At 42.8% G+C, this 27044-nt stretch overlaps 1 protein-coding gene and 1 long non-coding RNA gene across 5 annotated transcripts in view; one reads left to right on the forward strand and one right to left on the reverse strand.

The window, feature by feature from the left end:
- Positions 1 to 27044, forward strand: part of LOC118368512 (nuclear receptor coactivator 7-like) — a 57596-nt gene that overhangs the window by 27236 nt on the left and 3316 nt on the right. Inside the window, exons 1-12 of one of the 4 annotated variants that reach the window (XM_035752673.2) lie at positions 7276 to 7399; positions 16549 to 16765; positions 17308 to 17498; positions 18188 to 18267; positions 20960 to 21070; positions 23250 to 23429; positions 23854 to 23985; positions 24088 to 24272; positions 24626 to 25032; positions 25220 to 25376; positions 25617 to 25788; positions 26042 to 26158. In XM_035752673.2, coding sequence (XP_035608566.1) covers positions 16599 to 16765; positions 17308 to 17498; positions 18188 to 18267; positions 20960 to 21070; positions 23250 to 23429; positions 23854 to 23985; positions 24088 to 24272; positions 24626 to 25032; positions 25220 to 25376; positions 25617 to 25788; positions 26042 to 26158 — 1899 coding nt within the window. In that variant the 5' untranslated portion in view covers positions 7276 to 7399; positions 16549 to 16598. Of the gene's footprint in view, positions 1 to 7275; positions 7400 to 7959; positions 8061 to 13946; positions 15417 to 16548; positions 16766 to 17307; positions 17499 to 18187; positions 18268 to 20959; positions 21071 to 23249; positions 23430 to 23853; positions 23986 to 24087; positions 24273 to 24625; positions 25033 to 25219; positions 25377 to 25616; positions 25789 to 26041; positions 26159 to 27044 lie in introns of those variants that run through there. The other 3 variants (XM_035752671.2, XM_035752670.2, XM_035752672.2) reach the window with 3 other exon arrangements.
- Positions 348 to 13947, reverse strand: LOC118368518 (uncharacterized). The gene is made up of 3 exons (XR_004822362.2): positions 13593 to 13947; positions 6336 to 6467; positions 348 to 4821 (listed from the first exon to the last, which is right to left on the reverse strand). It is a non-coding gene; the product is annotated as an uncharacterized LOC118368518 (long non-coding RNA).

The following is a 27044-nucleotide window of genomic DNA, read 5'->3' on the forward strand; positions in this document are numbered from 1 at the left end:
CAAATTTTGTTTTTGGTAACATTGGTCACATAGTCAGTCTATTTTTAATACAATGTCCTTGATGAGTTTCTGAAGCATGGGTGGGTCAGTGTTTTTCAGTTTCAATTCCAAAGCCCATCACTTTAAGAAGACAAGCCCTAATGTTGTCTAGGAAAAGCGCATCGGCAAGAGCATGTGAAACAGGTCATCATAATCTCTGCAACAATGACATAACTTTATGCCACAGAGTTCCTGTGCATATCCATGCAGAAAGACATACAATCTTAATGACCAATAGACAAGCCTACAAAAAAATATACACACAGTAACAAATAAAACAACATTTTATTGATCACATGCGCCAAATACAATATATGATGACCTTACCGTGAAATGCTTACTTACAAGCCCTTAACCAACAATTCAGTTCAAGAAATAGAGTTAAGAAAACAATTACAAAATCAATAAAAAAGAACAATAAAAGAACAATAACGATGCTATATACAGGGGTACCGGTACTTAGTCAATGTGTGGCGGTACAGGTTAGTCGAGGTCATTTGTACATGTAGTTAGGGGTAAAGTGACTATGCATATATAATAAACAGCAAGCGTAAAAACAAAGGGGGGTCAATGTAAATAGTATGGGTGGCCATTTGATTCATTTTTCAGCACTATAGTGTTGAACGCTGAGATGTAGTCAATGAACAGCATTCTCACATAGGTGTTCCTTTTGTCCAGGTGAGAAAGGGCAGTGTGGCGTGTGGTTGATTATTACAGGAGGCTCTTATAACACATCAGCATTGCACTAAAGCCATATTGAAGGTGATGACACCTTAAAGCAGGAATCTTGAACCCACTTCTTGTGTAGGGTTTTCACTTTGAACGAAAAAACAAGGGATTGAGCCCTGATCTGCCTTGGGCTCTCCTTCTGGGCAAGGTGTATCTTTGCGTTAAATCCCATCTACTTGAGAATGACCCTGCTGCCATGGCCCGCAGCGGAAATGAAAGCCAATTTACAAGCTAACAGCCCCCAGAAACAAACAGAGCCAACGAAGCCAACAAGCTAGCTAACTTGTTTGAAGATAAACAGTCATTGTAGCAGGGAGAAAAGAAACATGCAGCATTCTCAGTTCTTGAATCTGAATCAACTTCACCCCAAAAGAGAAAAAGAAGCGAGAAAAATACTCCTCGTGACCGATCCAGAAACTGGATAAACGTTGGAATTCATTTTTAACGGAAGTGTGACACTGAAATGGCCCAAGTTCTCATGGACTGATCCCAGCTAGCAATGAGGAATCGGCCCAGAAGTGACCCTCTTACGGGGGGCCAAAAGGAAAAGGAACACCTATGCGCCTGGACCACCACTAAAGAGCGATGAGACAAGGACATCCCGGCCAGCCAAACACTCCCCTAACTCAGACAACGCTGGGCCAATTGTGCGTCACCTCATGGGTCTCCCGGGCGCCGCCAGCACGGGTCTCGAACCAGCATCTGTAGCAACGCAGTTTGCCCTTTCGATGCAGTGTCTTAGACTGCTGCACCACTCTCGAGGCTCAATCCAAAGTTTTTGATGCTTATCAATTAGAGGTCGGCCGATTAATTAAGGCCGATTTCAAGTTTTCATAACAATCGGAAATTGGTATTTTTGGACACCGATTTGGCCAATCTAAAAAAATATGTTTTTTTACACCTTTATTTAATCTTTATTTAACGAGGCAAGTCAGTTAAGAACACATTCTTATTTTCAATGACGGCCTAGGAACGGTGGGTTAACTGCCTCGTTCAGGGGCAGAATGACAGATTTTTGCCTTGTCAGCTCGGGGTATCCAATCTTGCAACCTTACAGTTAACTAGTCCAACACTATAACCACCTGCCTCTCGTTGCACTCCACAAGGAGACTGCCTGTTACGCAAATGCAGTAAGCCAAGGTAAATTGCTAGCTAGCATTAAACTTATCTTATAAAAAACAATCAATCAATCATAATCACTAGTTAACTACACATGGTTGATGATATTACTAGTTTATTTAGCGAGTCTTGCTTTGCATATAATCTGACTGAGCATACAAACATACAAGTATCTGACTGAGCTGTGGTAGGCAGCAGCAGGCTCGTAAGCATTCATTCAAACAGCACTTTCGTGCATTTTGCCAGCAGCTCTTCGTTGTGCGTCAAGCATTGCGCTGTTTATGACTTCAAGTCTATCAACTCCCGAGATGAGGCTGGTGTAACCGATGTGAAATGGCTAGCTAGTTAGCGGGGGTGCGCGCTAATAGCGTTTCAAACGTCACTCGCTCTGAGACTTGGAGTGGTTGTTCCCCTTGCTCTGCATGGGTAACGCTGCTTCGAGGGTGGCTGTTCTCATTGTGTTCCTGGTTCGAGCCCAGGGAGCAGCGAGGAGAGGGACGGAAGCTTTACTGTTACTCTGGCAATACTAAAGTGCCCATAAGAACATCCAATAGTCAAAGGTTAATGAAATACAAATGGTATAATAGAGGGAAATAGTCCTATAATTCCTATAATAACTACAACCTAAAACTTCTTACCTGGGGATATTGACCTGAGCAAGGAACTTAAACGTTAGCTTTCTTACATGGCACATATTGCACTTTTACTTTCTTCTCCAACACTTTGTTTTTGCATTATTTAAACCAAATTGAACATGTTTCGTTATTTATTTGAGGCTAAATTGATTTTATTGATGTATTATCTTAAGTTAAAATAAGTGTTCATTCAGCATTGTTGTAATTGTCATTATTACAAATTTTTAAAATCGGCTGATTAATTGGCATCGGATTTTTTGGGGTCCTCCAATAATCGGTATCGGTATCATAATCGGTCGACCTCTATTATCAATTGCCTTGCATTTGTATTCAAAGGAATCTAATAATAGCGTCATGCAGCTACACTGCATAAACCCCACAAGATGCCATGCCTTCATTTAAACTAGCTAACGTTAGCTAAAGCTAGATATGCAAATTGCTGACATAACGTTAGTGTGTTTGGTTTGTAGATGATAATGCTACCTATCTAGGTGGTCAAACACCAGTCTCAATGTCAAGAGTGAAGAGGCGACTCCGGGATGCTGGCCTTCTAGGCAGAGTTGCAAAGAAAAAGCCATATTTCAGACTGGCCAATAAAAATAAAAGATTAAGATAGACAAAAGAACACAGACACTGGACAGAGGAACTATGCCTAGAAGGCTAGCATCCCTGAGTCACCTCTTCACTGTGGATGTTGAGACTGGTGTTTTGCGGGCACTATTTAATGAAGCTGCCAGTGGAGGACTTGTGAGGTATCTGTTTCTCAAACTAGACATTCTAATGTACTTGTCCTCTTGCTCAGTTGTGCACCGGGGCCTCCCACTCCTCTTTCTATTGTGGTTAGGGCCAGTTCTGTGAAGGGAGTAGAAAACAGCGTTGTACGAGATCTTCAGTTTCTTGGCAATTTCTCACATGGAACAGCCTTCATTTCTCAGAACAAGAATAGACTGACGAGTTTCAGAAGAAAGTCTTTGTTTCTGGCCATTTTGAGCCTGTAATCGATCCCACAACTGCTGATGCTCCAGATACTCAACTAGTCTAAAGAAGGCCAGTTGTATTGCTTCTTTAATCAGTACAACAGTTTACAGCTGTGCTAACATAATTGCCAAAGGGTTTCCTAATGATCAATTAGCCTTTTATAATGATAAACTTGGATTAGCTAACACAACATGCCATTAGAACACATGAGCAATGTTTGCTGATAATGGGCCTCTGTACGCCTATGTAGATATTCCATTAAAAGAAAATCTGCCGTTTCCAGCTACAATAGTCATTTACAACATTAACAATGTCTACAATGTATTTCTCATCAATTTCATGTTATTTTAAATGGACAAAAAAGTTACTTTTCTTTCAAAAACAAGGAAATGTCTTACGTGTCCCCAAACTTTTGAACGGCAGTGTACATGTACAAATTACCTCAACTAACCTGTACCCCTACACAATGACTCGGTACCGGTACCCCCTGTATATAGCCTCGTTATTGTTATTTTATCGTGTTACTTTTTCTTTTCTTTCTCAAAACATTTTCTTAACACTTTCTTGAACTGCATTGTTGGTTATGGGCTTGTAAGTAAGCAATTCACGGTAAGGTCTAAACCTGTTGTATTCGGCGCATGTGACAAATAAAATGTGATGTCTCCAGATTGACTTTAGAAGCAGTATAACATTAGCTAGCTAGCTAGGATTGAGGGGAGACCACCGGTTTTGAGTTAGTTAACATTAACATTGGTAGCTATTTTGGGCAAACTTTGCTAGCTGATGACAGCATTGTCATCTGTCTAAAGCAAATTTGACAACATCATAATGGAAAAGCTGATTCCTACTAAATAGTTGCCTATTTTAGCAATGCCATCATATTTCCAGATCACTACCATGTATTTTAGACTAAACAGTCATTAGCCCCCTTTCAGAATACTGTGATTCACAGGACGTTTGGGCAACAATATGGCCACGGCGTCTGTAGAATGTTCATAATAATGGCAACTACGTGACAGAGGTGCAACCCTTGAATAGGCATAATATAGCTAACTTGGCCAGAGAAAGAGCCCCTTTCACTGGGGAATTGAACTTAATGAAAACAATTCCTTTACAAATTCCCAACCAGACTCTGTGGCAACGGAGAGAGTGGAGTCTCCTCAGCTCGTCCTGCAGGGAGCTGGTGTGGTTCATAGCCGTCACCGCGGGTTTCCTCAGCGTCTCCACCTTCTTGACGTAACGGCGGAAGTAGGGCACAGAGGAGTTCCATTGCATAACCAGGAAAGACACGTGGGCTGCCACTCGCGTGCGTGAGTCGCTTCTGAGAAAACACAATGGACCATAAGAAAACACTCTTGCATTAACAGAACAGGAAGCTTATTGACAGACACAAACACAGTGGAATCTTCCAAATTTGGAAGAGTCCCTTGCCACCACGAATGCTGACATAACCAATATTGTTGTGGCTGCTTCGCATGATGTATTGTTGTCTCTACCTTCTTGCCCTTTGTGCTTCCGTCAGGAGTTGGCAGGAGAGTAGAAAATAACTGGCGCCCAGGGCCCAGGCCACCACAAACTCTTGTTAGTAACCTTACTCTGCAGAATGCATGATTTTAATCTTTAGAAATAGCTAGCTAATAGCTACAGTGTATATACAAAAGTGTGTGGATTTGGCTATTTCAGCCACACCTGTTGATAACAGGTGTATAAAATCGAGCACACCGCCAGGCAATCTCCATAGACAAACATTGACAGTAGAATGGCATTACTGAAGAGCTCAGTGACTCAACATGGCACCGTCATAGAATGCCACCTTTCCAATAAGTCAGTGTGACACATTTCTGCTGGAGCTGCACAGGTCAACTGTAAGTGTTATTGTGAAGTGGAAGAGCAACAACGGCTCAGCCACGAAGTGGTAGGCCACACAAGCTCACACAACGTGACCGCCGAGTGCTGAAATGCGTAAAAATAGTCTTTCCTCTGTTTCAACACTCACTACCGAGTGACAAACTGCCTCTGGAAGAAACGTCAGCACAAGAACTGTTTGTCGGGAGCTTCATTAAATGGGTTTCCATGGCCGAGCAGCCGCACGCACACAAGCCTAAGATCACCATGCGCAATGTGAAGTGTCGGCTGGAGTGGTGTAAAGCTCGCCGCCATTGGACCCTGGAGCAGTGGAAAAGCTTTCTCTGGAGTGATGAATCACGCTTCACCATCTGACAGTCTGATTGAAGAATCTGGGTTTGGCAGATGCCAGGAAAACGCTACCTGCCCCAATGCATAGTGCCAACTGTAAAGTTTGGTGGAGGAGGAATAATGGTCTGGGGCTGTTTTTCGTGGTTTGGGCTAGGCCCTTTAGTTCCAGTGAAGGGAAATCCTAACACTATAGTATACAATGACATTCTAGACAATTATGTACTTCCAACTTTGTGGCAACAGTTTGTGGAAGGCCCTTTCCTGTTTCAGCATGGCAATGCCCCCGTGCAAAAGGCGAGGTCCATACAGAAATGGTTTGTCGAGATTGTTGTGGAAGAACTTAACTGGCCTGCATAGAGCCCTGACCTTAACCCCGTCGAACACCTAAGGGATGAAATGGAACGCCAACTGTGAGCCATGCCTAATCGCGCAACATCAGTGCCCAACCTCACTAATGCTCTTGTGGCTGAATGGAAGCAAGTCGCCACAGCAATGATCCAAAATCTATGGAAAGCCTATTTCAGCAAAGGGGGGAACAACTCCATTATTAATGCCTGTGATTTATTTTGGAATTACATGTTTGCCGAGCATGTGTCCACATACTTTTGGGCATGTAGTGTATCTAGCTATCAAACTTACTGCTTCGGTTTCCATGGTGATTGATCTTGCTTATTCACTGTGCAGAGGACACCTAATCAGTGCTGGGCTCAGTTGGCTACTTGTGTGTTTAATAAGCAGTCTTCAGACACTGATAGTTAGGTATTCCAACATCTGTAAAGGAGACAAACACACATGTTGACAGTGAGCATTGAGGAGCAATAGATTATCAACAGAAAGGGTGGTGGTATTTACTAGCAACTAAACGAAAACAAACGGGGAGGGATCCACCTGAATTTGTCAGATGCGAAACGTTTTGCAACTGTATAATACAGCGTGCACTAAAGATTTACACCCCAGACCACACACAAACATCTGGAAGTTATAAAATATTTTTTTGCTTCATAGCCGCTGGAAGTAGTTTGGGGGTATGGTTACTGCAATTATTTCGCACTACAGAAGGCTATATATGTGTACGCTAATACAGGACTATTAAAGGCCCAGTGCACTACTTCTGTGACAAAAACATTTCCCCCCCCAAAAAACATTTTTTTATTGATGTAATAGCGCAGTGAAGCTGTCTTCGCTTCACAAGTCAGTAGGTGTGTAGTGCTTTCAATGTGAGAATACACAGAACCTTTTTTTTTATAAATTATTTTTTAATCAATTATAAATAAATGATATTTGATTAACACACAAAATCAAAGAAAAACAATAGAATGACAACCAAATAATGGTGGTTTCTTCCCTATCTTCTCTCCGGCAAATTATGAATAACTGTAGAGGCCTGTTGGAGGTTTGACAACTTCAGAACGTCAGAATGTCTGCCTTGATATTCATAAAACTCCACCGACCTGCTCTTACGCAGTTGAACCCAGAACGATATGTGACCACTTGGTTACAGCAACAACGTTCTGCCGAGGACCGACACCTAAACCAGTGTGGCCACCGCAAAGCCCAAGAGCCTGACCCTCTCTGGAAGTTGCTGTAGGCCTGCTTGGGATATTTAGCCTATATTGGCTATTGGTTGAGACTCATGGCCCGCTCTAGCTTGGTAGGCTATGTCAGAGTGGGAAATTGGAAATGTGAATTGGGCCAAGTTGGAGGTAATACTGCATTTAGGTTATGGTTTATTGAAGTGCATGAAACTACCACACCAAAAGCTTGATTTTATGGCTGTTTTAAAACAAATGTCCTGCAATTCTACGTAGTAATTATTTATGTTCACTACTTGGTCAATTGATTTGATTACAAGAAAGGCTAATAGTTTATCATCTGCTCTAACACGCTCACAAAACAGTAATTCAAGAAGATTGAAATGCATAGGCTATTCCCATGAAACTGATTGAGATCAATCAAATGATTGGCATGCAGATGCAGTTTCACCGGTAAAACATGAATAATGATCATTTACGATTGACAGTGATGACGGCCTATTTTGAAAAGAGGTATTCCTAACTTGCTGTTTGAGGGTATTAAAAATCTAACATTTTCTTGAGACAATTGGCCTGTGTGGGCATAGGCAGACGTTGCAATTGGAGGATGCATTTTATGCATATTTTATAACAGGGCTCTCCAACCCTGTTGCTGGAGCACTACCAATCTGTAGGTTTTCATCCCAACCCTAATGTAGCACACCAGATTCTAATAATTGGCTGGTTTATAATATGAATCGGGTGAGTTACAACTGGGTTTGGAATGAAACCCTACGTGATGGTAGCGCTCCAGGAACAGAGTTGGAGAACCGTGTAGTAATAGGCTACATCTGTAAGTATAGACTGGGGAAATTGTGACACCATTTACATTTTTTCCGCTCCCTTACCTAAAAAAAAAAAAAGCACTACAGCAATGCAAGTAAGATCTGTGGTAGGTCTGTAGCGGGTGGTGTCTGTATGCCGCATGCGTTCCCCGCTGGCTTCATCCATCTGCGCAGAAGCCAAAATGCAACCGTCACGTACTCATTACGAACAGGGTAATTAAAATACCTTTAATGACAGCACCATGGACAACTCCATGGACAACTCCTTTCACCCGAAGACTTCGTGTCGCTATTTTGATCTGCCGCTGACCAAGTTTTATCCTTCTCCATTTACATTGTGTCATAAGCTACATTTGGATTATTTTATTGCACCAACATTGCAATCTAATGCATGCACGATTTATGCTAAACAAATATGTATTACGGCACTGTACATTTTTGGGGGCCTGTGCTACAGACTGCTAGGGCTGGGCAATATGGCCAAAATATCATATCCAGATAGGTCATTTCATATCCCGATAACGATACATATCAATATATAGCACATTTTCTGTAAATTCAATTAATTACTAGTTTATATAAAATGACCTTATGTAAAGGCCGATTATTACATTTCGAATTACACTCAACAAATAAGAGATACTTACTCATTAGATTATTTATCCTTCTATGTCGAACCTTTGTGCAAATGTTCAATTAAGCATGTAAAAAAATGTATAAAATCTAAAAAGGTAAATAGAAAACACCAACTATAGTTGCAAACCAAATAAATATAGGCCTAAAATATACACAGTGCTGTGAAAAAGTATTTGCCCCTTCCTGATTTCTTATTTTTTTTGCACATTTGTCACACTTAAACGTTTAAAAAAAAATGATTACACAAAGATAATTGCATTTTGTGTTTACCTGGGTTTTTAAGTGATGATTTTATTTATTAAGGGGAAAAAGCTATCCGAACCTTCATGGCCCTATGGGAAAAAGTAATTGCCCCCCTAAACCTAATAACTGGTTGTGCCACCCTCAGCAGCAACAACTGCAATCAAGCGTTTGCGATAACTGGCAATGAGTCTTTCACATCGTTTGGGCCAAAATTCCTCCACATCTTCTTTGCAGAATTGTTTTAATTCAGCCACATTGGAGGATTTGAGCATGAACCGCCTTTTTACGGTCACGCCACATCTCAATCGGATTCAAGTCCAGACTTTGACTTGGCCACTCTAAAACCTTTTTTTTTTTTTTTTAAGCCATTCAGGAGGTGGACTTGCTGGTGTGTTTTGGATCATTGTCCTGCTGCAGAATCCAAGTGCACTTCAGCTTGAGGTCACGAACTGATGGCCGGACATTCTCATTCAGGATTCTTTGGTAGAGAGCAGAATTCATGGTTCCATCAATCACAGCAAGTCGTCCAGGTCCTGAAGCAACAAAGCAGCTCCAGACCATCACACTACCATAATAATATATGCCATTTAGCAGACGCTTTTATCCAAAGCGACTTACAGTCATGTGTGCATACATTCTACGTATGGGTGGTCCCGGGAATCGAACCCACTACCCTGGCATTACAAGCGCCATGCTCTACCAACTGAGCTACAGAAGGACACCACCATATTTGATTATTGGTATGTTCTTTTTCTGAAATGCTGTGTTACTTTTACGCCAGATGTAACGGGGCGCACACCTTCCAAAAAGTTCAACTTTTGTATCGTCAGTCCACAGACTACTTTAAGTGATTTCTTGATTCAACAGGTCTGGCAGTAATCAGGCCTGGGTGTGGCTAGTGAAATTGAACTCAGCTTTCCAAAAAATGTGATTAACAACAGTAAACCAGAACGCCGCAGCCCGTCTGGTGTTCAACCTTCCCAAGTTCTCTCACGTCACCCCGCTCCTCCGCTCTCTCCACTGGCTTCCAGTTGAAGCTCGCATCCGCTACAAGACCATGGTGCTTGCCTACGGAGCTGTGAGGGGAACGGCACCTCAGTACCTCCAGGCTCTGATCAGGCCCTACACCCAAACAAGGGCACTGCGTTCATCCACCTCTGGCCTGCTCGCCTCCCTACCACTGAGGAAGTACAGTTCCCGCTCAGCCCAGTCAAAACTGTTCGCTGCTCTGGCTCCCCAATGGTGGAACACACTCCCTCACGACGCCAGGACAGCGGAGTCAATCACCACCTTCCGGAGACACCTGAAACCCCACCTCTTTAAGGAATACCTAGGATAGGATAAAGTAATCCTTCTCACCCCCCTTAAAAGATTTAGATGCACTATTGTAAAGTGGCTGTTCCACTGGATGTCATAAGGTGAATGCACCAATTTGTAAGTCGCTCTGGATAAGAGCGTCTGCTAAATGACTTAAATGTAAATGTAAATTCATGATTTAACAAGGGGGAAATTACTCATAGGGCCATGAAGGTTCGGAAAGCTTTATTTCCCCCTTATTAAATAAAATTATCACCAAAAAACGGCATTTTGTGTTTACTTATCTTTGTGTAATATAAAAATTTGAAACATTTAAGTGTGACAAATGTGCAAAAAAATAAGAGCACTATATTTTGGGGGCTTGCATGTTATTTTGCCATTAATACATGCAACATGTCAATTTGCATTTGGTACCTTGGATCGTTTCTCGACCCTGTAAATTGGAGCCATGTCTTTGCAGATGTACAGTTGTAGTTGGAAGTTTACATACACCTTAGCTAAATACATTTAAACTTAGTTTTTCACAGTTCCTGACATTTAATCCTAGTAAAAAGTCGCTGTCTTAGGTCAGTTGGGATCACCACTTTATTTTAAGAATGTGAAATAATAGTAGAGAGAATTTTTTTATTTCTTTCATCAAATCAAATCAAATTTATTTATATAGCCCTTCGTACATCAGCTGATATCTCAAAGTGCTGTACAGAAATATATATAATAATATATGCCATTTAGCAGACGCTTTTATCCAAAGCGGCTTACAGTCATGTGTGCATACATTCTACGTATGGGTGGTCCCGGGAACCGAACCCACTACCCTGGCGTTACAAGCGCCATGCTCTACCAACTGAGCTACAGAAGGACCACTGAAACCCAGCCTAAAACCCCAAACAGCAAGCATTGCAGGTGTAGAAGCACGGTGGCTAGGAAAAACTCCCTAGAAAGGCCACCACATTCCCCGTGGGTCAAAAGTTAATGTACACTAAATTAGTATTTGGTAGCATTGCTTTTAAATTGTTTACCTTGGGTCAAACGTTTCGGGTAGCCTTCCACAAGCTTCCCACAATAAGTTGGGTGAATTTTGTCCCATTCCTCCTGACAGAGCTGGTGTAACTGAGTCAAGGTTTGTAGGCCTCCTTGCTCGCACACACTTTTTCAGTTCAGTTCTGCCCACAAATGTTCTATAGGATTGAGGTCAGGGCTTTGTGATGGCCACTCCAATACCTTGACTTTGTTGTCCTTGAGCCATTTTACCACAACTTTGGAAGTATGGAAGACTTTGGAAGACCCATTTGGCGACCAAGCTTTAACTTCCTGACTGATGTCTTGAGATGTTGCTTCAATATAGCCACATCATTTTCCTGCCTCGTGATGCCATCTATTATGTGAAGTGCACCAGGCCCTCCTGCAGCAAAGAACCCCCACAACATGATGCTGCCACCTCCGTGCTTCACAGTTGGGATGGTGTTCTTTGGCTTGCAAGCCTCCCCCTTTTCCTCCAAACATAACTATGGTGAAACAGTTATATTTTTGTTTCATCAGACCAGAGGACATTTCTCCAAAAAGTACGATCTTTGTCCCATGTGCAGTTGCAAACCGTAGTTTGGCTTTTTTATGGCCGTTTTGAAGCAGTAGCTTCTTCCTTGCTGAGCGGCCTTTCAGGTTCTGTCGATATAGGACTCATTTTACTGTGGATATAGATACTTTTTTACCAGTTTCCTCCAGCATCTTCACAATGTCCTTTGCTGTTGTTCTGGGATTGATTTGCATTTTTCACACCAAAGTACGCTCCTCTCTAGGAGACAGAACACGTATCCTTCCTGAGCGGTATGATGGCTGCGTGGTCCCATGGTGTTTATACTTGCATGCTATTGTTTGTACAGATGAACGTGGTACCTTCAGGCATTTGGAAATTGCTCCCAAGGATTGACCAGACTTGTGGAGGTCTACAATATTTTTGGAGGTCTTGGCTGATTTCTTTGATTTTCCCATGATGTCAAGCAAAGAGGCACTGGGTTTGAAGGTAGGCCTTGAAATACATTCACAGGTATACCTCCAATTGGCCTATCAGAAGCTTCTAAAGCCATGACATTTTCTGGAATTTTCCAAGCTGTTTAAAGGCACAGTCAACTTAGTGTATGTAAACTTCTGACCCACTGGAATTGTAGGTAAACAATTGTTGGAAAAATTACTTGTCATGCACAAAGTAGATGTCCTAACCGACTTGCCAAAACTATAGTTAGTTAACATGAAATGTGTGGAGTAGTTGAAAAATGAGTTTTAATGACTCCAACCTAAGTGTATGTAAACTTCCGACTTCAACTGTAAGTTGTAACGGCAGCTGTTATCTCCTTCCATCTTTGTGATCCTTTACTATATGGTGTGCTGCGGGCAAAAGCCTCTTGCAACGTCTGAGTCGGGGGTTTGATTTGAGCACTCAACTTTACTTTTTTGGGTCTCATCTGTAGACTCCCTCCGTACTGTTCGACATGATTCTTGCGTAGGTGGTAAAAAGTTAGTGGTGTTTGAGCCTGTTGTTGGGTCCGGCCTGCGGCATATTTTGCCGAGGACGGTTTTCTGGTCCGTGTCAGACTTTTCATACCCAAACCATGTCCATGCGACCGAAGAAGACCCTTTTTTAGGTACGAGCTCCGTGTCTCCATGCTCTGTCAAGTTCACGCATCATGTTTGTGTTGCAAAATTCCTTCCACACGCAAACCGTCGTCCAATTTACAAAACATATTGCCCAAAGGAGTGTGATTTGCGACACAACGAAATAAACGATAGCGCGTAATATGAAACAATAGATGTTTTTCTATCGTCACACGATATATATCGTCATATCGCCCAGCCCTACAGACTTATCGGTCCGCTAATATAGTACTAGTAAAGGTCCAGTGCACTAGTTTTGTGCTCTTTTATTTTATAGGGTTGCTGCAGCACCCCTACTTCCTGCAGCTATGGTTAGGTTACTAGTTGGTAGCTAGCCCAATGCAATGTTCCCTAAAAAGGAAGGTGATTGTATGGTCACTGAATTTCTACTCAAAGTAAAGGTTGTAAAAGTATACTACACATTTCTAGAATAAATCATACCTAGTTTGATCAGTGAAACGTTGATTTATATAGCTTTAAATGGCTTTTTATAGATGTGTATTTCTATCAAATCAACTGGATTTTTAAAAAAAAATCCAAAACAAAGGCTGTAAAAGTATGCTTGACATTTATAGAATAAATCATATCTAGTTTGATTGTGAAAAACGGTGAATTAGTTATTGATTTTTACACATTTTAAATGGCTTTTGGCGAACGTCTAAAATGTCAATGTGTGCCTATAAAACAAACTGTACCTTGGTTAGCTTCGCTGGATGGAGGCACCCATAGCGCTATGGATTAAAACTGCAACATTAAGTATTTTTTTATTTGAAGGATTATTTCTCGTTGATGAAAGATAACCGCCATATGTTTCGAAAGCGATGATTACTGACGTTTCTAAACGTTAACCACAGCGTAGGGGATTCGAGTTCATATGAGGCAGTCGTGGGCGAAGCTATGGCTGTGAACTGTATGGAGAATGCAGAATGCCGCCTAGAGTTTGAGAAAGCTAAAGCACGGCTAGCTAGTTAGTTGTGTTTAACGTTAGTTGCGCTCTACTGTTAGCTGACGACGCTAACGTTAACGTTAACTCGCCCTTCAACCGGTCTTCCTGGCTTTATTGACCCTCAGTTCAGACATCGAATGATACAATGTGTTGTAGCTAATGTCGGTTATCTTAACACAAAATAAAGAAGAATGGCGTTGCTTTTCCTAGAAGGTTAGCGTATTTTAGCCTTTCCTAAACTGCTGCCTAAATTAACACTTAAAGGAGCTCCATGGGCAATCCGATGTCTGCACTGGCCATGCAGCATTTACGGTGATACAGCCTCAGGAGTCAGGGCATTCATGTTAATGCGTAGCTATATGGAGCCGTACATATTGTTATAACATTTGAGAGGCTAATGGCGATGCGGTACTGAGTTCATTTTCGCCTCTACTGTAACGTTACATGCCTCTGTAGGATCCGCTACTGAGTCACACCATCCATTTTGTACTTTTTATTTTACTAGGCAAGTCAGTTAAAGAACAAATTCTTATTTTCAATGAAGGCCTAGGAACAGTGGGTTAACTGCCTGTTGAGGGCAGCTCGGGGATTTGAACTTGCAAACTTTCGGTTACTAGTCCCAACACTCTAACCACTAGGCTACCCTGCCGCCCCATCCATATGGCACCATCGACCACATTTCGGATCAAGCATAAATTGTCTCTTAAATGCACTGCATGTTCAATCTGAGGTCTGCATTGGCCTTGCAGCATTTATATGATATTGCCTCTGCAGAAGTCCGGAAGTGCATTCATATTTCTGCTTCGCAGAGCTATATGGGAGGTCCTGTAAAACAAACTAACTTCATTGACAATTTATTTTACAACTACTCTGCTCGGCGAAGCGGAAAAAGTATGAATGCCCTGACTTCTGCAGAGGCGGTATCAGCTGCACGGCCAATGCTGATGGCAGTTGACCATGGGGCGCCTTTAACCTGCTACGAAAAAGTTACGTTTTAACTGTACCCACTCTAGTCAGAACCGTGTTTTTCTACAGAATTTGAGCATCAACGAGCGAAGCGATCCAATGAAAGCGCTTCGAGTGGCAGAAGGCGTGTGCTAGGCCTTTTGCGGAATATATTTATAAACTATATATATTTCCCAAAGGTATAAACCACTCCAGTTTTCTATTCTAATAAAGGCCATGTTATTTTCTGCGAAAGTTATGTATAGGCTTTTTCTATCTGCAATTAATTAGTGCAACAAACCAAAGTCATTTTGAAAAGTTACCATTGTAATCTATGCTATTTTAAGGCGTTTGTATGGGGAATTTAACAACATGTGGGGTTGGATTGATTATTACAGTGAGTTAATCGTTATTCCAGCCTTGCAATGATTCTGCTCAACCACGGGCCCTTTAAAAAGGATGGAGGATGAGGGAAATAGGCGGAGCATACAGGCTCAACGTGTTGCTGTTGGCGCTGCAGTATTGAGCTCTACTCTGCAGTGCTATCACAGTCTACAGTAACACCGCAATATGAAGTCTGCCGAAATCACCCGCTCTCCATCAACACTCCGGGCAGTCTTTGTGACAGGTCAGTCCCCAAATGCTTGTAATATGTTGCTGAATTCAGGGTACCCCACCACTACGTTTTTATTGCCGCATCCCAGGATTTTCGATATGGAAGTGGGATCATTCATGTGTAGGAAGACTACAGTAATTGCAATCTTCTCCACGGCATAATGATTTTGTCGGCATGCTTCATACAGTATTGCATGTAGAACCCCTTATTCATTATGAACTTGAGCTAAGTGGAGAAACTAATCTCTTCTGACAATATGCTAGAAGAAAAAGGAAAATATTACATTGAATGCACCAAAATGCCATGCAATATACACTACATGACCAAAAGTATGTGGACAAGGGCTCATCGAACATCTCATTACACCATTACGGGCATTAATATCGAGTTGCCCCCCCTCCCTTTCTGCTATAACAGCCTCCATTCTTCTGGGAAGGCTTTCCACTAGATGTTGGAACATTGCTGCTTCCATTCAGCCACAAGAGCATTAGTGAGGTTGGACACTGATGTTGGACGATCAGGCCTGGCTCGCAGTCAGCGTTCCAATTCATCCCAAAGCTGTTCGATGGGGTTGAGGTTAGGGCTCTGTGCAGGCCAGTCAAGTTCTTCCACACCGATCTCTACAAACCATGGACCTCAATTTGTGGATGGGCGCATTGTCATGCTGAAACAGGAAAGGGCCTTCCCCAAACTGTTGCAACAAAGTTGGAAGCACAGAATCATCTAGAATGTCATTGTATGCTGTAGCAAAAAGATTTCCCTTCACTGGAACTAAGGAACTTTTTGTGCTGACATTGCTTCCAAAGGCAGTTTGGAACTCTGTAGCCATGTTGTGAAAGTCACCAAGCTCTTCAGTAAGGCCATTCTACTGCCAATGTTTGTCTTTGGAGATTGCATGGCTGTGTACTTGATTTTTATACACCTGTCAGCAATGGTGTGGCTGAAATAGCCGAATCCACTCTTTTTTATTTCTTATTTAACCTTTTTTCGGACAATTTTTCCAGCGCAAGGTTATATGCCTGCTAAGATGCTCAGATTGCATCATTGATTCTCCTGAAAGACCTGACTACATTACTTGGAGTATATGCACTGTCTCACTCTCTCATTCTTTTTTATATGTGCACTAACTTACATTCTCCTGTAGGTATGATTACGGGTGCCTAATCAGCATGGGGACCCAACATAGGAGGACGGATGCCAGCTGAGCCCCTCAACTCACCAGACCATCGCTGTTGTCAATATCCCAGAATTCTCAGCTACGCCCCTGAGAAGGCCTTCTTGCAAACCCTTGGAGCCATGGAACACAAAATACAACAGAGGGACAAAAACAGGCCCAGCTACTTTGGCAACGTCAAGACCAGGTCAGGCCCGTGATTAACTGATTATTGGCAAAAAATGAGGAAAAGCACTGCTTAGAATTGTGACGCGTTTAGTTAATCCCATAATGCGTCCTATCCTTTTTTGGGTTGCTCTCCCTACATGTTGCAATGAATGGAGCACAGCAGCTCAAAGTAGACTTTCAACACCTTCTTTGATATAGTCACTCTTTTGAATTTACTTATTGTTTGAATAAAGGAACACAAACAGTCATGGGCATTACGTGGGCAAGAGGAGTACAGGTGCTTGCCAGAAACAGTAACAACCCATATCCTTAACACCCACTATCCTATGAATCACAAATGTGATTGCCAATATAGAGCAGTCTTTTTTTAAATGTCAAGACAAAATTATAAAGAATCATAGCTGATTGCCTCGGATGGGTTATGAACTATTTTTACCCTTACGTGCTCATATACTGTAGATGGGGTCAGAAGGCTTTAATGACTATAATAAATGGTGAACTAATAAACATCCCAGTAGTTTTCCCTACCACCAGCATCCCTTTGTTCTTTCTCCCCTCCAGACTGGGGTCCAAGCTCCCTGTTGGGGACACCCAGTCCCCCAGGTTCATTTCCAGACCCTTGGAGACAGGGCCTCAGACCGACCCAACCAAGGAGGCCAGGGCCAGCGGTCAGGGCCACCGTGCCGTGGGGCGTCCCCTTGACCACGTCCCCCACATCCGGAACCCTCGACTGCGACAGTATTACCTCCAAGGTGAGGTATCTCTCAACAAGATTATAGCGATATTTCTGGTTTGTTTGCTTTAGCAGGGGCTTGGTAGCTGCAGTAGATCCATAGCCAATTATCCGTATGGCATTTATAAATGTGTTGTGTATTTTCGTGGCAAACCATTCTAGAGCCTGACAGAACACACACAAAGGAAGGTTGTTAAGGAGAACTCCTCTAGATGTAGCGTTATTTAACTTTTGAGGAATTGCAACACTGCAGCAAGGAAGGCTTGAACTTCTGACAGAAAAATGACCTGTTGGCTCTAACACAACAAAATGTGGAGTAAGTCAAGGGGTATGACTACTTTCTGAAAGCACTGTATACAGAACCACAGATCTGCCCCTGTTAATGTTGACATTTTTATAGAAGGACTTATTGGATCAACATGATCACTCCTCCCGCGAGCTTTCAATTTGATCGAGTTTGCTGACACATGCCATTGAGCCAGAGATCTGACATTTCTATGTCGGTGTGTCAAGGCCAACAGTGCTGTCTTGTTGCACACCTGAGGCTCTCAAAGAGAAACCTCAGTACCTTAATTAACCTCTGAAATGTATGTAATATCTTGCATGTACCCCAGGAGAGATACACAATGGAGCCCACACACAGGGCCAGAGAGAGTGGGGGGTTGTTTTCGCTTCTCAACATCATGTTTTTAAATCTTGCCTTCATAGAGCCTAGATGGGGAACGGAGGGAACCATGGCCAAGTCCATGGGCAGAGATCACCTGTCAGATGACAAGGTAGACACTATGGTGAGTCACAATCTTATGTAGACCTAATCCTATGCCAATGATCTTAAAGACCTGCTGCACCCTCACATTTGATATCCAATACAGTGCATAATATATGGTATAGATAGATTTGGATAATGAGGGTTCAAAGGTCAGACCAGCTGTATTTCAGTGAAACAGTGGTCACAGATCTTCCTTATGTCAATGGGTATGCACGGGTATATTCTGAGGCTCTACAACAGTTATAATGGAAGGACAGTATATTGCAAGATATGTGTTGAAAATGAATGTTCGTAATTATATCACGTACAGATGAAAAAGCTTCTATTATTGCAGCTTTCGAACGTTATCAGATTAAGTCGGAAGTTTACATACACTTAGGTTGGAGTCTTTAAAACTCGTTTTTCAACCACTCCACAAATTTCTTGTTAACAATCTATAGTTTTGGCAAGTCTGTTAGGACTTCTACTTGGTTCATGACACAAGTAATTTTTCCAACAATTGTTTACAGAAAGATTATTTCACTTATAATTCACTGTATCACAATTCCAGTGGGTCAGACGTTTACATACACTAAGTTGACTGTGCCTTTAAACAGCTTGGAAAATGACAGAAAATGATGTCATGGCTTTAGAAGCTTCTGATAGGCTGATTGATATCATTTGAGTCAATTGGAGGTGTACCTGTGGATGTATTTCAAGGCCTACTTTCAAACTCCGTGCTTCTTTGCTTGACATCATGGGAAAATCAAAAGAAATCAGCCAAGACCTCAGAAAAACAATGTAGACCTCCACATGTCTGGTTCATCCTTGGGAGCAATTTTCAAACGCCTGAAGGTACCATGTTCATCTGTACAAACAATAGTACGCAAGTATAAACACCATGGGACCACATAGCCGTCATACCGCTCAGGAAGGAGACACGTTCTGACTCCTAGAGATGAGCGTACTTTGGTGCGAAAAGTGCAAATCAATCCCTGAAAAACAGCAAAGGACCTTCTGAAGATGCTGGAGGGAACGCGTACAAAAGTATCTATATCCACAGTAAAACAAGTCCTATATCGACATAACCTGAAAGGCTGCTCAGCAAGGAAGAAGCCACTGCTCCAAAACCGCCATAAAAAAGCCAGACTATGGTTTGGAACTGCACATGGGGACAAAGATTGTACTTTTTGGAGAAATGTCCTCTGGTCTGATGAAACAAAAATAGAACTGTTTGGCCATAATGACCATTGTTATGTTTGGAGGGAAAAGGGGGAGGCTTGCAAGCCGAAGAACACCATCATCCCAACTGTGAATCACTGGGGTGGCAGCATCATGTTGTGGGGGTTCTTTGCTGCAGGAGGGCCTGGTGCACTTCACAAAATAGATGGCATCATGAGGCAAGAAAAGTATGTGCATATATTGAAGCAACATCTCAAGACATCAGTCAGGAAGTTAAAGCGTAGTCACAAATGGGTCGTCCAAATGGACAACGACCACAAGCATACTTCCAAAGTTGTGGCAAAATGGCTTAAGGACAACAAAGTCAAGGTATTGGAGTGGCCATCACAAAGCCCTGACCTCAATCCTATAGAAAATATGTGGGCAGAACTGAAAAAGCATGTGAGCAACGAGGCCTACAAACCTGACTACGTTACACCAGCTCTGTCAGGAGGAATGGGCCACAATTCACCCAACTTATTGTGGGCAGCTTGTGGAAGGCTACCCAAAACATTTGACCGAAGTTAAACATTTTAAAGGCAATGTTACCAAATACTAATTGAGTGCATGTAAATTTCTGACCCAGTGGGAATGTGACGAAAGAAATAAACGCTGAAATAAATCACTCTCTACTATTATTCTGACATTTCACGTTCTTAAAATAAAGTGGTGATCCTAACTGACCTAAGACAGGGAATTTCTACCAGGATTAAATGTTGGGAATTGTGAAACTGAGTTTAAATGTATTTGGCAAAGGTGTATGTAAACTTCCGACTTCAACTGTATGTGGAACTACTGTAAATCTTACTGTAGCCTAAACAACTTAAGGCAAAAACATGTATTCAACAACTTTTTTTTTTTTTTCGGTCTAGAAAATCCCTTTGCAATGCCTTTCTGTCTAGAAATATACATTGAAAAGATCTACAGCATATCAAGATGCTTTCAAGGACCAATATTGCTTTGAGTCTGGTATAGGGGTGACGTGTTTGTATATTGATTTATGCAACATATGGAGTACTCAGAATGTATGTCTATTTTATACTCTTTGTATTCTTTGCAGTTAATACTTGGTCTATAAACATCTGTGTTATGAAAATATCAATGAGTTCCATGTATGAAGTTGATTCACTAAACCAGTATTCAGATAATGCCGAACTGGTAGCCTGTATCACTGTCTTGTTTAAAAATGTTTTACACACACAAAAATCATACAAGCAATTAGGCATGTTCCTACACACTCTCTCATACCCACACACACATACAGTAGCAGAGTGTGAATAATGCCCGCAGACATGGAGTCTCAAGCGTCGGGAACGTAATTTAGGTCAATGGACCATCTGTCAATAGCTAAATCCTGTGTTGTGTAGGAGCGGATGGAGGGTTCACATGATATTGGGCTTGTCAGAGGACTGTGGGGCCTCAAATGAAGGGAACAGATTGGCATTTATTTGGTCTAATTTCTTAAAATATTGGAGTACTACCTAATGGATTTCTGCACTGCGTACACACAGGCTCACCATGAAGACACAGTGTTCAGTGTCACCTCCAAGTGCAGTAGCCTGGCAGATCAGACTAAGCTGAACAGGCAGCTCTCCATCTCTTCCTCCCTCATCTCCCGGCAGGTAAGAGTCACCATGGTCCCCCCCCTTTATCAGATGCTGCTACATCCTATACACATACACACAGTATCTTCCAGAGCCTACATTTACACATTATACTGTATATATATATATATATATATATATATATATATATATGACATGTTGAGTGAGGATAAGTTACAGAACATGTGACTCCTTGAAATGTCACTGGGGGGAAAAAACATTAATTACAGGCCTATGGGTACGATCAACCTCATAATTTGAGCAGACACTGACAAAAGATGTACATTATCTTTTATATCTGCATATGTTTTTCCCAGTATGAAGTTTCAGGGTAGTGACATAATACAATAAATGACCAAAAGTATGTGAACACTTGCTCGTCGAACATCTCATTCCAAAATCATGGGCATTAATATGTAGTTGTTCCCCCCTTTGCTGCTATAACAGTCTCCACTCTCCTGGGAAGGCTTTCCACTAGATGTTGGAACATTGCTGCGGGGACTTGCTTCCATTCAGCCACGAGCAGTAGTGAGGTCGGGCACTGATGGGCGAGTTAGGCCTGGCTCGCAGTCAGCATTCCAATTTATCCCAAAGGTGTTCGTTGGGAATGAGGTCAGGGCTCTGTGTTAAGTTCTTCCACACCGATCCCAACAAAGCATTTCTGTATGGACCTCGCTTTGTGCATGGGGGCATTGTCATGCTGAAACAGGAAAGGGCCTTCCCCAAACTGTTGCCACAAAGTTAGAAACACAGAATATTCTAGAATGTCATTGTATGCTCTAGCATTAAGATTTCCCATCACTGTAACTAAGGGGCCTAGCTCGAACTATGAAAAACATCCCTTCTCCACCAAACTTTACAGTTGGCACTATGCATTTGGGTAGGTAGCATACTCCTGTGATCCGGTAAACCCAGATTTGTCTGTCGGACTGCCAGATATTGAAGCGTGATTCATCACTCTAGAGAACGCGTTTCCACTGCTCCTGAGTCCAATGGCGTCAAGCTTTACACCACTCCAGCTGACGCTTGGCTTTGCGCATATTGATCTTAGGCTTGTGTGCAGCTCCACCATTTCAGGAAGCTCCAGACGAACAGTTATTGTGCTGACGTTGCTTCCAGAGACCGTTTGGAACATAGTGAAGGTTGCAACTGATTTTTATGCGCTTCAGAACTCAGTGGTCCCGTTCTGTGATTTTTGTGTGGCCTACCACTTCGCGGCTGAGCCTTTGTCGCTCCTAGACATTTCCACTTCACAATAACAGCACAGTTGACTTGTGGGAAAGGTGGCATTCTATGACGGTGCCACGTTGAAAGTCACTGAGCTCTCCAGTAAGGCCATTATACTGCCAAGGTTTGTCTATGGCGATTTAATTTTCTACACCTGTCAGCAAATTGTGGCTGAAATAGCCGAATCCACTAATTTGAAGCGGTGTCCACATACTTTTGTGTGTGTGTGTGTGTATAATGTGTTTTACTTGTACCTTCCACTGATTTGACATGCAAAGTGAGGGAAAGACTATGTAGCCTTCACCACATAGCCTTCAGAGAAGCTACAGGTAACTGGCAAAATAAAACGGCAACATAAAATGTCTTAATAGGGCGTTGGACAACCATAAACTGCCAGAACAGCTTCAATGCACCTTTGAATAGATTCTACAATTGTCTGTAACTATTGGAGGGATGTAACACAATTTTTCTACAAGACATTCTATAATTTGGTGTTTAGTTAATGGTGGTGGAAAATGCTGTCTCAGGCGCCGCTCAAATCTTCCATAAGTGTTCAGTTGGGTTGTCTGGTGACTGACTCTCTCCCCCTATGCTCCTTTGAGACCACTCTTTCAAAGTCACAGATCTCCTCTAGCCATGTTAGCCAAAATAATGGGCAACTCTGCATTTTTATACATGACCCTAAGCATGATTGTTAATTGCTTAACTCTAGGACCTCACCTGCTTTCAATATACTTTGTATCCCTCATTTACTTGTTTCCTTAATTTTGGCAGTTACCTGTATTTGCATGGTTACCAAATCAAGCATCCACCCCTCCACTCCAGTAGGCTACAGATAAGACGACAGTAAAGCAGATTTAAAGTTCACAGTACAGTGGAAAGAGGAAGTGGGAGGTCTTACGCTGGGCAGTTGTATTTACAGCAGTGCACGACTGTGTGTTGTGATGTTACCCTGTGCTTTCATTTGAAGAACCTCCGCGTTCCCAAGAGTAAAGGCTCTGGCCCAGGCTTATCTCCCGCAGTGATGCACCTTGACCCCAACCTCAGGCTGGAGCCAGAGTTGGACACTAACCCAGGGCTTGGGCTTTTTCCGGCCCCATCTGCCAGCCCTCACTCCCCGTCACCAGATGCAGAGTATGACAAACTACTGGTAAGGATAATGTGAATGACTTTATTCCACAAATCGTACAGAAGAGGAAGTACATTTGACAATGTTTTTAAATGATTTAACCATGATGATCTGGCTCCTATCAGGCCTTTAATGGTGTGTTCTTGCTTTTCCGATGGTAGAATTGAATGTTCTTGTGGAGAGGCTAACAGTTTTTAAATTAGGCTGAAATTGTTCAATAGAATAAGAGCCAATGCAGGACTGGAAAAACTTGGCTAACTGGCTAATGGCAATGATTGATTTCTGTGAGAACTGTTCTTTTAAAACCAGCTAAGTCAGCTCTGTGTATATAAAGCACTGTCTAACGAGTGGCTAATGCCTGCTTTAGACACTAAGTCAAACGGAGAAGTGCATATTACTGAGCTACGGTTGTGTTTTTGCTCCGTGCTTGTTTTGATTCTCCCAGGATGTGGAGGCGGTGCCAATGCCTGACGGACAGCTCTGCCTACTGGCCCTCCCTCCCGAGTGCTCCCAAAGGGAAGGGCAAGCCGCCATGCCATATCTCAAATTGTTCTGCCGCTACATCACTGACCGCAAGGTGGGTGGAGACTAGCGCCATTCTCACTCCACTCTCACTCTCGCAATTCTTGCTCACCCCTCTCACCACCCGCTTACCTTTCTCACCTCTCTCTCTCACCAGGGTGTGGTTTCTGGTATCTTGCTAGTGACGTCCAATAAGATCTTCTTTGACCCGTGTAAGACCCACCCGTTGGTGATGGAGCACGGCTGTGAGGAGTACCTGCTGTCCTGCTCAGTGGACAGCCTGGACTCTGTCTCGTTCTACTCGGACATTTCCCACGTGCACTTCAACACCTCCACACACAGGTCAGCATTAAATGACTATGTGCATGATTGAGACACACATATTTGGTGCAGCTCTTCACAGATCAACATACTGTGTCTTCACATTGCCTGGAAAGGCGTTTTAACCGAGGAGGTCACTAAAATAATCCTATATGCTGGGCAGACCTGTCAAATCGGTAGATCGCAAATACGCACTATGACTGGATCACTGTGGGTGTGTATTCTAATATTCTGTATGTTCTCTGACATCTAGCAGTGCAAATGGAGTATAGCCAATGATATTGGTCCATGGATTTCTATGGTATCGAGGAGTGCTTGCTGGGTCACATTGCAGAACATGCAACATACATGGGTGGTTGTTTTTCTGTTACTAGGTGGAAAGGAACTAAAAATACCCAGAAAACTGTCTCCAAAACTGGCAAGACGCTCCAGCAGGGTGGGAGGCGAAGCAGCCGTAGCCCACAGCACAAGAGGGAGACTGTCCCAGTGCTGGTCTCTGCTGCTACGTCGGAGCTGAGGTCTTCCCTGGCTCTCAGCCTAGTGCAAGGGTTCGCTGAGGAGGAGAGTAGCAGTGACATGACTCAGGCAGAGAAGCAGCTGGAGGGGAAGGGAAGCCCACTGGAAGAGCTGGTTGTGCAGTCATCCGGGCCTGAGCTGAGCAGTGCTGCCACCTTTTGTTGTGGAGGACAAGTAGCAGCAGGGACGAGAAATCTAGTGATAATGGAGCAGGTGGACAGAAAGGAGACTGAGAAGGAGCAGTCTGTGAGGAATCAGACGTCAGGTAATGAGAGGAATCAAGTCAATAGTTTTATGTCATTGTTTTATCCCAAGCAGCAGTTGAAGTCTGCTTGATAAGTTTGTAGGAAGATGGTATCATAACAAATGGTTCCCACTCATTTCCTTTGTTTTGCTACACCCTCACTTTCTCTCTCGCTCTTCCCCCCCCCCCTACTTCTCTCCTTCTCCAGGCCTCTCTAGACCTTCAGGGACTTTTGGGTGTCTCATGTTTGTCAGACTGCGGCTCCAGGGGTCCGCTGGGAAGAAGGGTGTGGCTGCAGGCTTGCAGCTGGGGACAACAAAAACCTTACCCCGGAGGGATGCCTGGTTCGCCTTTTCCCAGGAGAGGTAACAGTCTGGAGCCACAGAAAGACTGTTTTAGTTTGGCATTAACACTACTTACATTCTGTGAACATTAGCACCTCGCACTGACACTGTCTAACATTTGCATAATGTTTACATGTCTTGTTCAGCAATTTCATTGCCCTCCCCTGCTGAGGAATATAGAGAATTTTACAATTCTCAGTAGAAGTAAGTCAAAGGTCTTTAACACTAAATCTTTTTGCTCTCATGTCTTGTTTTCTGTAGCTCAGACGAGCTCTACGCCTATCTGAGCCACTGGAGGCCTGACCTATGCGTACTGGAGGGAGGGTCGGAGGAGGGGGAGGGCGACAAAGACGAGTTTGTACTGGTTGACAACGGGGAGGAGGAGGAGGAAGAAGTGTCCAAGAACCACGGACGGACTGGGGAGGACTGGGAGGTAAGTCTGTATATTAAAGTCATCGAGGAAAGTCCTAAAGTCTGTAGTGGCTGAACACAAAAATGGCTATTTCCATTAACTTTGACTAGAGCGTCAGTGGTGACAATGCATCTTTTGCACATCTTGCCCTGTGGAAGTTTGAGTAGTGTTTTAGGTGGAGTGGGGTCCGGAGTTGTTGTTTGAGTGCAACGTGTGTCAAGTTTGAGTGCAAGATTAATGGGCTTATAACTAGGTTGTCTCTCTTGTCTTGCAGATGGTGTCAGTGGAGGATGGTGGCGGGAGACTACCTCTGGTCATGGACAAAGATCCAGAGGGACTGTGTGAGATCGTGGAGCAGAGTCGCATCTTGGACGCAACGCTTGTCAGAGAGGTACGCACCCAACCATAGACATGTATGTCGGAGCTTCACAAAACTCTGTCTGATCTAATCGCACATGCACAAATTCACAATGGAAGATTATGCTCGTCCATTATTGGATAAGGAAGAGATAATGACCTCCTTAATCCACAAGGGGAAATTAAATTAAAGCTTCTCATGACATGTCACTTGGTCAGCACCACACATATAGAAGAAATTGCACACATTCCTCTTCTTGCCTCTAGTTCCACAAATGCATTACAAGTTCAGCATTCCCAGACTGGTCTGGGGTTAAAGATAAATCCAGAGTCTGAGACAACCTGACTTTTCTGCCTCGGTCCCCCTCAAGCAGCATTGGCCTTCAGTCATACATACAGAGCCATTCATGACTGAACCTTTGTGCTGAGTAGAGTACTGAAAATACTCAACCCCTACTGTGGTCATGTCTCACAAAGGGGGTTATGTATAAGGTAGAATGCTGGTAGCGAACTCCTGTGTAGAGATTTAAGCAGAGCAGTGCTGTGAGCACTTTGAACCAATAAATTAGCTATGGCATCTGCAGGTCGGATCTTCAAATGTCTCATGTCCAGACTCATTCATTGTTGGATAGATGATTAGCTCAACAGAGGAAAAGCTTAGCAAAAGAAAGGGGTAATATAATTGGATATCAATTATTACCGTTTTCTCCCTTTTTCTTTAGCTCAACATAGGAAGATTTTTGTTAATCTTGTAATAAGGGTCTATTCTCCCATTTTTTTTATTTTTTTTATTTAACTAGGAAAGTCAGTCAAGAACAAATTCTTATTTACAATGACTGCCTACACCGGCCAAACCCGGACGACGCTGGGCCAATTGTGCGCCGCCCTATGGGACTCCCAATCACAGCCGGTTGTGATAC

This window comes from Oncorhynchus keta, chromosome 35, assembly GCF_023373465.1.
Source record: "Oncorhynchus keta strain PuntledgeMale-10-30-2019 chromosome 35, Oket_V2, whole genome shotgun sequence".
Classification (NCBI taxonomy): domain Eukaryota; kingdom Metazoa; phylum Chordata; class Actinopteri; order Salmoniformes; family Salmonidae; genus Oncorhynchus; species Oncorhynchus keta.